Here is a 13,943-nt window from a genome sequence, read left to right on the forward strand (position 1 = left end):
AGTATCTGACACTAGTGGGGATTACCTCATGCCTTATACCTGTGCTTGCCGGTCAAATAGCCCAAACCTCCCCTCTTACATATGTACCAAGTCTCCAGCGATGTTTAGCAGCCTTCCTGTGGACTCCGAGTGGCTTTCTGGCTTCTCCAGAGCCGACTTGTGTGCACGGACGCTGGAAGCCGCTAGGAGCCCGCATGGAGGTACAGGAAAGCTGCTACACATCACTGGATGCTGGGTAAGTATTTTACTGCCTGCCAGCACCCCCCAAAAGAGGACCCCATTATCCCTCAGGCATGTGTATTTGTTATTAGTTAAAAGACTACCGGTTGCCTGAACCCCAGATAACGGGACTCTACTGTATATAGCTGAAATGCTGGTGAACTGAGTATGATGGAAGGTAATTATCAGGTTTAACTGTTAGGATTACTATAGGTTAGGGTTAGACTTATAATAGAAAGGTTAAGGTGAATGCATAGGATAAAGGGAGGTTAATTTTATTCTCTAGGCCAGGGTTATAAAATTAGGAGTTCTCACTAGTGATAGTTAGGATTAGGCATCAGGAAGTGGATAACCTAAGGTGAAGGCAACACGAATAAAATTTACTGATAAGGGAATCACTTGGTCATTGATAACTACCGAAGAAGAGGTGCTGTGAGGTGTCACCTCATCAGTATGACAAGTGCTGGATTTACAAATACCAGTTTTTCATAACTCACTAATATGACTAATACATTTTAAAGGATAAGGTCATGACTTGAATTTTGGTTGAAAGGAAGCCGCGGCCCATAACAGAGAAACCCGACAGAGAGACCTTCCCTCTAAAATACTGAATTGACCATTGTCATGACCATAGCTTAACTCAAACACCTGTTACCTGGGCCAAGATGACATGCATCTACTATGGAATATCCTGTAGGAATGAAATGGAAACAGGTAGGGAAATGTCATACCATGAGTATGACAGAAACTACCATCTCCTGATTTTTTATCTGCATGGTTGTTCAAGGATAGTGTGGTCACTTGTATTGAGTAACTCCAACTAGTTCCACTACTGCAATGATGCTGAATGGGTCCACTTTCCCTGCCCTGAACCTAGCATGTTTCTTTAGAAACAAAGAATAACACTTTACAACTGAAACTTTACACAACTATTTTGATTGCTGATAAGTTCCCTTTAAGGGGAGCTAAACTTGGGAACTAAAGTACTTTTTGGACCATTATCTGGCACTGTACTAGTTATAATTCAGCTTTTATGCTGTCATATTGTTTATTTTTTGTTTCTAGTGAAGACAACTGTAAGGCAGTTATCCTGCTGATCATATGCCAAATAGCTATTGCTTACTAAGATGGATGCTAAATTATTTACATCAGAAACCCTGCAAGCAGCCCCTCCTACTATTTACTCCTCTATAGAGGTTATATAGGTTAACTTGAGGTGGAACTGCTTGGCAAGTTACTCATTAAAATCAGTGTGATCTATTTTTAAGCAGCTACTTTTTTTTATAGTGCTTTTCACTAATTAAACTTAATCATCTTCTTTTTGGGGTTCTTTTTAAAATTAAGGCTCTTTTCTATGATGATGTAAAACTGGTTACAAAATAGCACCTCTCTTGTCATTTGCTGTAGCGCGAGAAGAAGGAACTAATTAGAATTAGCCTTAAGAATTAATTCATTCTGAGAGTGGCGTTATAGGGTGCTTCAAATACTTCAAACTGTTCTCTAGAGTGATCTAGTGAGCATAATTTTCTTCTCTTTAATTTAGTTGTCTGTTTATATTTCCTACACGAGATAAAGACACACAGACTGGGAGAGGATACTTGCAGGGATTGGAATAGTCGATATGGGACACAAGGATAACATGCTCTCAAACCAAGTCTGGTATTACCTAGTAGAAGAGGTGAAGGAGACACCATTCCTTTACAGTACAATACACCTCTGACGAAGTGAGAAAACTCGCAAAACCATCTGTCAGGCTACCTTCTGTCACCTATACTGTTAAACCACTGTATCGTAGGGATGGTTCTGATTCTGTGGAAATTCGGATTTCTTCCAATGCAGATTATCAATTTCTGATTTCGTAGCACTCTTGGGGGGGAGTGGAGGTGGTCATTGTTTTGCATTTTCTGAATGGCCAAAGACTTCTAAGCTTCTGCCTTCTCTGATTGCTTTCAAGTTCTGTGATTGGGTTAAAATCCTGAGCTGCAGTGATGCTGTATTTCTGCAGAGATCCAGATCCAATTTCCGAGGAGTTTTGTTTTGGGGTAATTTTTTGCATTTTCTGATACACCCAAATAAACCCAAATTGATTCTGCTTTCTTTGATTGGCCCAATGCTTCAGAGTTCTGTGATTGCTGATGTAATTACACAGGAATCTGATTGAAAATGCAGATTTCTGATTGGAAATGAAAAAATTTGAATTCCACAAAATTCAAATAAGTATCCCTAAAAGAACAGTGTCTTCTTCACATCTTCTACTACATTAAGAGACTTAAGCTAGGTACATACCATAAGATAGGTTGGCAGATAGATGGTTCAAAAATATAATTTCCGACATGTCTGAATGTATTTTCAATCATTTTTCTGATCTATTTCTCATAGAAGTGAATGGAAATTGATAAGAAAATTGATCGGAAAATCGACAGTAAATCGGCTGAAAAATCTCATTGTGTGTACCTAGCATTACACAATGTGCATGTGATTGTGTTTATGTCTTGTAATTGGCTAAACATCACATGGGAGGAGGCAGGTTTTTCTCACAAAACCAGGAACTGGTGCGGATGGCTGGTGAGGGGGCAGCACTGCTGGATGCTGTTCCTGGATAAAGCTGTAGTCAGCAGCATCTTACGAAGGTGACTCATCAATCAGGAGCCATCTTATTTTTAATGCTATTTCAGATTTACTTATAGCTTCACTTGAAATCCACCGATTTCACTTATCCCCGCTGCTTGTGCTAAGCAAGTGATATCCAATTCTTTTTCCACTCACATTTTCATATTCTCTATGGTGGTGAGCAGAGAGGGTCAATGAGATGCAAATAATTTTGATTTGCACTCAAATTTCATGTAAATTGTACACAGCTTGAAACTGAAATAAAATCAAGAGGAAGTTGATTTGATGCAGGTTCAAGATGCACACAGCTTACCTGTATATGCTGAAATATAAATTGACCTCGTATATAAATCGACCCCAACATTTGACCCTATTAAGCTGAATTTTTGTATTGACTCAAGTATAAGTCTACCTAGTAAAGATAATGACTGCACTTGGGGACCGAGAAGAATTAACAGCTGCACTCGGGACCCAGGAGGGGTTAATGACTGCACTGCATACAGTATTGAATGCAGGTCAAGATTATTTGTATCTCATTGACACTTCTGATGATAAGAGTTATTAATTAAGGCCTTTTTTATCACAAGCAGCTGAAAGCAGTGAATGGATAGGAGCCCCCTATGGAGTTGCAACTAAGCACGGCAGTTGCTGCCCTCAGATGCAACATGAGACTTTTTTTTTCCCACCAGGCAACACCACCGCATGTCAAATGTGACATGTGCGGTGTTACCAAATGCTGCCATTCAGCTGCATGTTAAGCTTGTGGCCGGGAGGCTGAACTGCCCAACAAATGAGCAGTTGAGCCGCCCTTGGAAATGAGGCCTCATGGGTTCAATTATTTTATTCCAATGTTCTTCTCCAACTTTAGTAAATAAACTACTTGTGAGTCACGGAGGGATGACTCACTCCTACCATGCACTAATAAAAATTTAATCATCTGATATACTTGAAATGGTGCTACTGGCAGTGCAATGTCTATTAACTCTGGAGAAAAATGTCCTGGCTATGAAAATGATACATATGAAATAATATTATAATAATATAATCACTTGGATTATGTAATCTACGGTACCAGGTTAAAAAAAGTAAAACATTGCAATATTTTGCCTAAAATACAGTGTGATGATTTTGACCAGTTCTGTACGCTTATCCAATCTAAATTGCCACCTACATGCTTTTGTACTGCTTAATTCAAAATGACTGACTTGCTAGAAATTCAGTCAAAATTTTCTGGACTGTCAAATGACATTTTTCATTGATTGGACTATCAGAATTGATTGAGGGTTATTCATCAATATTCAATGCAGCAGAATATTCAATGGAAATCTGATCAAAATCATCATATCTGCAAACAAAATGAAAGCTTCAGTAAAATTGGGCACCTTAATAGAAATGTAAATAATACAGCAAAAAATAAAATTAAATAAAAAAAATGAGAGCGGTTTAGATTGTGAGCACTTTTTCATTGACATAAAAACTATAATATTTGGCCAGTGGACGGTATTGAGAGTTCTTGAGATAAATCATAAACCACGGTTTACATTTTTGTACTTATTAATTTCCCAATATTTTTGAAAATAAACATTCAAGGAATTCAGTTACACAACATGATCATTGAAGTTTTCCAAGGGTTCAGACAACTGAACTTGACTTGACCCAAATTTCTCAATGACTGCACCAGTACATTTTGTTCAGCAGTGTGTGGTAAACATTGTCATTATTTAAAGAAAAAAAAATATTTTTCACTTTGTTCCAATGGTATACAAGCTGGTGTCAGAATATACTTCTAATAAGAGAATATATTTATATTATGTACAGGATAGGTATATACATCAAGATTGAAAGCTTTCTGTGAAACATAAAAAAGCAACCAGCGCTGCACATTTTGTAAATTTACAAAGTGTACTATAAACACACAAGAAGCATAAATAAAGCAAAACAAAAGAAAAAAAAGAAATATAAAAAAAAAATGACAAGATTAAAATGTATTAAATACAGAACAAATTGTACAATAGTTTTTTTTTCTCTTTTAAATACAAAAATAAATAAAATTATTACATGTCGTTTCACATACCAGTTGTACAAACAATAAATTATTTTTTTACTTTTTTCTTTTTTTTTATTCAGTGTTAAGAGTTGTAATTATAGAAGCAATACAGACAAACTGGAACTTTGTGTAATCAGTAAATTTTGGTAGGTCCTAGGACAGTGATGGCTAACCTTGGCACTCCAGCTGTGACAAAACTACAAATTCCATCATGCCTCTGCCTCCCCGAGTTATGCTTAGAGCTGTCATGCAATGCCTCATGGGACTTGTAGTTCCACCACAGCTGGAGTGCCAAGGTTAGCCATCACTGTCCTAGGATGTCCTAGAAGTTTTTTATGCCCAACTAACATCTGAGTTTGTGTTTAGAGAATACACAAAATTGATACATAAGAGTTGATTTACTAAAGGAAATCTGAAATGTACTGATATATTCATTTAAAGTTCCAGTTGTGTGTCTGCTTTCTTTCTTAAAGGGAACCCGAGGTGAGAGTGATGTGGGCGCTGCCATATTTATTTACTTGTTAACAATGCCAGTTGCCTGGCAGTCCTGTTGATCTTCTGGCATATGAAGTGCCTGAGTCAAAACCCTGGAACAAGCATATGGCTAATTCACTAAAACCAGCTGAGTCAGAGTACCTGATCTGCATATGCTTGTTCAGGGTCTATGGCTAAAAATATTAGAAACACAGAATCAGGACGACTGCCAGGCAACTGGTATTGTTTAAAAGAAAATATATATGGTAGCCTCCATATCCTTCTCACTTCGGGTTCCCTTTCGTCGCAGTACAAATTATGAGGCTTTAAAGACAACCAGTCTCAGATATGAATTTCAATTCTGTAATTAATTCAACTGGTAACTTGAGTCAGCATGAAGCTACTTTGTTTGGGGCATTCCAATTAATTGTGTTTTTTCTTTCTTACGGTTGGAAAGACTACACAGTTGTCCACTGTACTGCCTGAGCTCAATGCTTCTAATCGAATTTATTCACCGTGGGTAGCTATCTGTTAAGCTAGTTCTTAATTTCTTTTTAGAAGGTTGCACAACATGCATCATTGCCATTACCAATGTGCATTGTATACATTCAAAAGGCTCAAGCACCTCTCAAAATCAATACATCCAGATCAGGACAGCACCAACTGGACACAGACGTTATTTCCCACAATTCAACAAGGTTCACAGACAGGAAACTCAGCTGCATGGCCTTGACATCACACCATGGGAGGGGTTTCACTATATCCCCACAATATCAGCCATACAGAGGTCCATGATGATCTATTCAAGAAAGGGTAAAAATTTCTTGTTGGAAAGGGGGTATCGGCTACTGATTTAGCTGAAGTTTAATCAGGCGTTAAAGGTCCTCTTTATTTTTTTATTTTTTAAGCATTAACTTACTTCCCGTTGCCCACCACAGAAAGGAAAGTGACTGACCGCCATCAGCTCATTAACCTCCATTGAAGTCTAGCCCTCATGTGAGACTGAAGTGGTTGTTGGAAGAGTTGCGGACATTAGTGTATCTATGGCAACACCTTCTTCCTCTCCTTCAGGTCTGCACTCAGATAAGGGCTCAGACTCCGCATAGCCATTGGCTCTTTTGTGGAAGTTAATGAGGTGAGGGTTATAATTTACTTTAACAGTCCTTATCTGTAAGTGGAATTAAATTAAATCAATCCTGTATAAGCTCGTTTTAAAAGCACCTGCATTATTATCAGAATGTGGGCTAATGCTGGGGATACACAGTATGATTAAGTTTATGGGTAGGAACACATTAGGCAGAAACGCTAGCGTTGCGAAAAACGCTGCAGAAAATGCACACAATGCAAGTCAATGGGCTGCGAGGAAAAATGCATATGTTTGCGTTCTGCAATATTTGCTACATATTTTTCCAAAACGCATCTAAAACACACATAATGAATGTCAATGGTGATGCAGAGGTATTGCGTTTTAGTGCATTTATTTATGTGTTTTATTTTTAAAAACCAAGTTTGAAGATGTACTTCTGCTTCCTGTTGACTTCCTAGTGATTAGCATAAAATGCATACCAAAAACGCGTACGAAACGCATATGCGATTTATATATGCAAACCACAAACACATTAAAATGCAAGAAAAACGCATGTGTGGAACAAAACTGCAAAACGCAAATGCACTGAAAATACGCAAACACATATGCAGCAAAACTCTAACGTTCACGCACTGCCTACTGTGTTCCTACCCTATATGATAAAATAATCCGTTCAATAAAACCATTGAATCCATGCAAAATTAATTTGTCAATTTAAAGTGCTAGAGTACTTATGTTTAAATATGTTTAAATAACTTCAAATATGGCTTTGATCAATAATGCAAAATAATCAACTACTGAATTTAGTTGTTTTAAGACACTGCTGCTTATTCTTTGCATTACATTTTTTACTTGATTGGTTGCAGGTCTTTTTACTATGATAATTTATTTATATATGTTTTTGTCAGGGACAACAGCCGTCTACCGCTATGCCGAACAGCCGGATCCTCCATACTGCTTGCTCCATCCAAGCTGATCCTGTACACTAGTGCCGCAGGTGCGCCAGGGGTCAAGCATGACATCATACATGACCCCTGGTGCATGTGCGCCACTAGTGTACAGGATCAGCGTGACTGGAGCTGGGGGAGAGGATCGCGGCGGCAGGAGCAGGTATAGTATGAAAGTGTACTGCAATGTAGTTTAGATAAGTCACTGCAGTGAAGTGTAGTTTAGTTCATCGAATTGTAGTTTAGCGCAGTGTAGTTTACTTAAAGGAATACTATCGATACCCAAGTGTTCTAAAATGACAGTGTACAAATAATGTCTAAGTAGCTGTGTAAACATTTTCCTACTTTTCATGTTAAATATCAGAGGCAAAAGCTGTAATTTATTGAGGGTAGGATTTAGCTATATTGGATCAAATCAATTGCAGAAGGCGTGTCTGCTTCAATGCACAGCCAGAGTTGCATATCAGACGACAGAAAGCAAATATCAAACATATCAAACTCTGAAAGCAAAAACAGTATGAAAAGCTGTGACAATTAGTTACATTTCCTCTGCTCTCTTCAAACACTTCAGTCAGAAACACAGGACACAGGAGCTGCAGCTGTTCTCTCTGTCACACACAGAGCTACACAGAATTAACTGATCAAGTGTGAGGGGAATTTCCCCTCTCCTCATTGCTCAGTCTGCCGTCAGTTTTGGCGTCAGTAAAGTTTGAAAGTATTTTGCTAACAGTAAACAAAGAAATTGCTACTAAATTGTATACACCAGTACTTAGCAGCACTTCCCAAACAATTCCTGTGTCAATTGAAAAAAAATATGTGAATCGATAGTATTCCTTTAAGCGCGGTGAAGTGTACTTTATTTAATTGTAGTGCAGTGTAGCGTTTGTGTAGTTTCGTTTATGTGTAGTGTAGTGTACTGCTGTGCAGCTTAGTTGGCAAGGCAGCAGGAATGTAGTGTAGTGTAGTGTAACTGGTAGCGGCAACAGGCATTAGTGTAGTGTCGCTGGGAAGTGTAGTGTAGAAAGAATAGCTTAGAGTTTTTTGGGGGTAAAAGGTCCATAAGATGCCCCTGCAGTAAAGATGCACAAAGGTTTAGATTTTGTTTTTCCCCCTGATTATTGCCCTTTAAAACTAGGGGAGTCTTTTATGCCGGATCATCTTATATTCAAAAAATATGGACATTTATCTTAAATAAGACCATTTCCAGTATTCCTTGCACTGGTTTTGAAAATCTGCCCCAGTTGGGCAGATTATTCAAGACCAGTATAATCAAACTGAAGCAAAATTAGTGCCAATCTGAAGCAATTGCAATAAGGGACAATAGCAAAGGATCACTATTGAGAAAAAATGTAAAATGTAAAATATATATAAGATGTACATTTCTACCAGAGTAAAATAAGCTATAAATGAGCTATACATTACTTTTCCTTTAGTTGCTGTAACGCTAGGCAGTAAAAAGCTGACATTTTAGACTAGTCCATCTCCTTATGTGTGATTCTCAGTATTAACTTTATTCTTTACAAAAGCACTTCCTGGAAAGGATCTGTAAAAAGCCAGCTAGTTTTTCAAATCACCTGCACATTATTTTGGCAGTTGGACTGAGCATCTGCAATTCAATAAGTGTATTCAAAAACAAAGAATAGCCTGATACCCCCCATGAGGAGATGGACTAATCCAAAATCTTTAAGACTTTTACTGATTACTGTACGTAAGCATCAGCAACATAGGAGAAGTAATTTATAGCAAATTGTACTCTGGGAGGAATGTACGTTTCATACATATTCATTCACACGTATTTTACACTTTTTTGGAATAATAGAGCGACCGGTCAGAATTCATCATATGGGCTTCTGCTACACTTTTGCTCCAGTTTGTACAGCACTGGTTTTGGTTAATTTGCCTCACCGAGCTTCACATTAACATTTTATACATGGGCTGACAAATCTTTTCTCTTTATTAGTGTAACCTCCCTGGCGGTATGCAGTTTCTGCGTCCGCGGGATGATTTTTGGCTATAAAATGATATTTATATTCTTCAGCTAGCACTTCGCTAGCTAAGTATGCTCCCCAAGTGCCTCCGGTCCCCTCTGATCCCCCCGATCGCTGCCGGTAATATTTACCCGTCCGCGATCCCGCGAGAGCCGCAGCTTCTCCAAGCAGCTTCACTCGTCGCTATGGCGACGATCGGACATGACGTCTGACATCATCGACGTCATGCGCAGTTCCGATCCTCCCCATAGCGAAGCCAGGAGCTGACTGGGAGGCTGCGCCATTGCGGGATCCCTGGGGTTTACGTATCCCAGCGACAATCGGCGGTGATCAGAGGGGACTGGAAGCACTTGGGGGCATACTTAGCTAACGAAGTGCTAGCTGAAGAAAATAAATAACATTTTATAGGCAAAAATCCTCCCGGGGCCATGTGATTCCCTGCGGCGGCTAGCCCGACCCTAGGTCGGAGTTACCGCCAAGGAGGTTAAGGGGACCTCTGCTGAAAATGAGCCAGAATGACACTTACTATGACTATGAGTTTTACTTAATGCAGCAATGATCGACTGTATCATTAAGAAGCAGGGAACTATTGTGGCAGCTCTGACTGACCCTATACTGTGGCTGGCACTACACTATGATAGGCAGGCTAGGTGGCACAGGTAGAAGCAGAGTACTCCTCAGACCACACTATGAGGCACCTTCCACCCACCCACTCTCTTCACCTCTCATCTCTGTGATAGGCAGGCTAGGTGGTACAGGTAGAAACCGAGTACCTCTCAGTCCACAGAGGCAACCACAGACAACATAATCTCTATATTCGTAGAGGTAAAAAACTGCCATGGCAGTTTTCAGAAAGGGGGCGTGGTTAACCAACAAAAGATGGATTGTATGATAGTAGTAAGTAATTGGTTTTCAGACTTTTTTTCTGCTACTCTGTTAAAACTTCTGCTGCCTGTGCTTATAGTGTGGATTTCATCTTTACCCCAGAGGCCCGCTTTAACCTCCTGCCAAGCTGAAGTCTTTGTTTGAGGCTTTGGTGAATAATGTCCTTGTTGCACTGTCAAATGATATGTTATAGGACACTGTATAGAGAATTCACCTCTTCTCCCCAGTTCCAAGGATTGATTTTTTTCCCGTGTGTTTATCATGGAGAGAGTATCAGTCTGCTGCAGAATAGTTAATGCTGCTTAGTTCATAATCAATACAGTTAAGATCAGGAAGATATTTTAGTTTACGGAATTCTTCTTATTGACTGTTACAAAGATGCTTCAATCCTCTGTCTAATAGCCAGTGCTATTTCAGTCTATTTCAAGGGAATGTGCAGACATTTTTTTCATTTGTGTTTTAGTTATTAGTACAAAAAATAGCTTTTAATTTTTTTTTTTTAAAAGTACTTGTACATTGTTTTTCATTCAATTAGGAAAATACTAAATACTAAAGATAATTATATTTTAGATTACATCTCACACCTCTTAAGGTGACCATTAATGGTACAATATTTTCCCCAGATGTGAGCATTGGATCAGATTTTTACCATCGAATTGTACAGAAAACATTGCAGTATTTGGAGATAATCAGCACAAACGATTCTATGGTCAATTGGAGTACAGAATTTTCTAAATCGAAATGTTGGTTTTTATCATCGTATCTGAAGAGAGAAAGTGCCCTAACTGACACATTTATTGGAACAATTTATCAATTTCTTCTGATTACTTGCGATCCCATAAATCTGATCGATTGATCTCATCTGAGGAAAATACACGTAGTCACTGGTTAAAAAACGAGTTATGGACTGTAGGTTTGTTCTTAACCTGAATATGTCCATTAGTCAAAACTCTATGCCATCTATGTCTTCTGTACCTCCTCTATGCCCCCCTGTGCCTCCATTGTCCCCCTCTGTGTCACCTCTGTTCTGTGTCTCCCTCTGTTACCAAACCGGTATATTTAGAATTCTTTATAAAAATGCCCCTGGTCAGTGTATTTCTCCAAGTGGTTGAGTGCATCTAATAATACTATCATGGCCACTACTTTGATGATTCAGAAAGTGTTATTTTTATATGGAGAGGTTGTTTCTGATTACTAAATTGTTCAGCTTTTTCATATAAAATAAGTCAGGCAGCTGCCAAATCTAACTACCAAGCCCGCTTACAACACAATAACCCATAATAATAATGTAGCAATGTCTTTTGACAAAGTTATAGTACATTAACTCTACAAACCACTTGCACTACCATGAATGAAGAAGGCCTCAATGCAAAATGATTTTGCAGCCTCTTTTGATTTTCTGGGCCTTATTCCCACAAAAGAATAACTCTAATAAAACACATCTTGTCCAGATAAGGAGAATGAAATATCGTCTGGGAGGACTATTGTTTTTCTTTTGTTTTCAAATTCACATGTTGATGCCCTTTAAAGGTTGGCTCTCTACTTAAACAGATGCCTGTACTTTTCATTTTGGTTGGTTGTTACAATTTGTAAACAGATGTCTTAAAGATCACACATGCCAACTCATCAGCAAAACTAAAACAAAACAAAAAAACATAAACATAAACGGAAACAATGGGGGTGGTGAACAGAAGCAAGCTCCGTTTTCCAGTAAATACTTGCAGCTGTTTCCGAACCAAATGGCGATTCGTCAACCAAGCTGCACCTCTACTTTGGTCGATCACTCTGCTTGACAAAAGAAGCAAGTGACGTGTAAAGTGACACACATACTGACATGTATTTACAAAGAAAAAAACACCACAAATATAACCTACATGCCGTTGACAAGTATAAGTTAGCAGATGTTCTTCAAGGCTTTTCTACTCGAGAGGTAGGTGATGTCGACATGAACACAGCCTGTTTCCATACCATCACCTACTTGTTGAGGTTTCATATGCTGCTGACGTTCAAGGTTTGTTGGACAGCCCAAGTGTAGTCTTAAAAGGTATTTCCCTATCAGGCTATGTTCTGTAGAGCCCTTGGATTGTTTTGCGACAGCTCAAACAAAGCCTTGTCTAAACCTTAACATCTGTCTTGCTAGATCTATTTTTACACAGTACTCAGGACTGTGTCGTTGTAGACAAAGTTTATCCTTTGGTTAACATTTCTTGAGTAAGCACTGCTTAAACGCTGATGGTCTCTGAGACAGTAGGCATCCCTTTGCTAACTTCCCTTGTCCATCTTGGCACTGGACAGTCCTGGTGTGCCAGCCGGTGTCACATGTTCTAGAGCAGGACAACCACGGACCAGTAACCCACAGGGGTTGGGTGCTCTGAGGAACAATATTATTATTTAGGCTGTTTGTGGTGATACTTTGTTTGGCCGGCACAAAGAAGCTGTAGCGTACATCAATAGGTTTATTGATATCTGTGGCCAGAATCTGGACAACGAGAACCTCCTTGATGGCTGAATGCCCCATGCTGTGATAGGAATCCTCAGCATGGCTCCAGCCACTGTAGTTCATGGCAAACCCGTTCAATTCTATGATGGTCTCAGAAGTAGAAATCATATATTTCCCGTTAATGATATACTCTCCCGTTTTCTTTTTTAACGCCAAGTAAGCTGTGAACTTGGTCTGATCTTTGGCCTTGTATTGCTTCACCTTGATATGGGTGGCTCCTTCTGGAATCTTTACAATATCCGTGTAGCCTTTGCTGTAGAACAAAAAAGAGAAGTACATTATGGCATCTTACTGAATCACCTTTTTAATTTTACAATACAATATTTTTGAAAGAGGACCAGGCTTGGTTAACTTTTAACCCATTCAAATTTGATTTTAGCATTCATGAAGGCCACTCCAAGGCTTTGTACACACCCATCAGATCAACAGGGCATTTCCAGTTGATTAATCATTTCTAACATGTCCGATCTGCTTCTAATCGAGAAAGCGATTTTGTGCAGTACTGATCTCAAAATAGATCCCTTTCTCGATCAGAAGCTAATCAGTCATGTTGAAAACAATCGAACATTGGGAAATTTCCTGTCAATCTGATGGGTGTAGGTCAATTTAGGTAAAGACAGGGACCTCCAATGATTAGTGACAGGGACCTCCCTAGTTTAGGTGGTGACAGGAGCACCCCAGTTTTAGGTAGTGACAGGGACCCCCATCCTACTCAACGTGACGTGTCCCATCCTTCCCCGCTGCCTATCATGTAACAGGCAGCATCACTCAGATCTCCGATTAGCCGGCGACCAGTAAGAATCGGGCGCATGGTACCCCCTCGGGATACCATGCTGCATATGCGGAAGTGACATATGACATCACTTCCGCATATCAGAGCGGTGTCCATGAGGTACTAGCACCCGCTTCTCACTGGTTGCTGGCTGACCGGAGGTCTGATGCTGCCTCACTGTTAACATGATAGGCAGCGGGGACGGACACGACATTTGTTTGGCGGGGGGCATTTTACCCCTATGTGCGGACGCCCATGGCCCCAGTGTTAAAAAAATTCTTTCTATTTTAGTTTTGAGTATACTAAATATGTGTTGGAACTTCAGCTAGCTTTTTATTGCTGTTTATTATTTACTTAGTATTTATATAGTGCTTACATCTCCTGCAGTGCTATACAAAATATATGGTTTTGTCA

General features: G+C 39.3%; 1 protein-coding gene across 1 annotated transcript in view; it reads right to left on the reverse strand.

Moving 5' to 3' along the window:
* Window positions 1-10,868: 10,868 nt before the first annotated feature.
* ADAMTS5 (ADAM metallopeptidase with thrombospondin type 1 motif 5) overlaps window positions 10,869-13,943 on the reverse strand; it is a 143,907-nt gene continuing 140,832 nt past the window's right edge. Inside the window, exon 8 of the mRNA XM_068270594.1 lies at window positions 10,869-13,010. Coding sequence (XP_068126695.1) covers window positions 12,455-13,010 — 556 coding nt within the window. The 3' untranslated portion in view covers window positions 10,869-12,454. The remainder of the gene's footprint in view (window positions 13,011-13,943) is intronic.

The sequence above is a fragment of the Hyperolius riggenbachi genome, chromosome 2 (assembly GCF_040937935.1).
Source record: "Hyperolius riggenbachi isolate aHypRig1 chromosome 2, aHypRig1.pri, whole genome shotgun sequence".
In the NCBI taxonomy this organism is placed as follows: Eukaryota; Metazoa; Chordata; class Amphibia; order Anura; family Hyperoliidae; genus Hyperolius; species Hyperolius riggenbachi.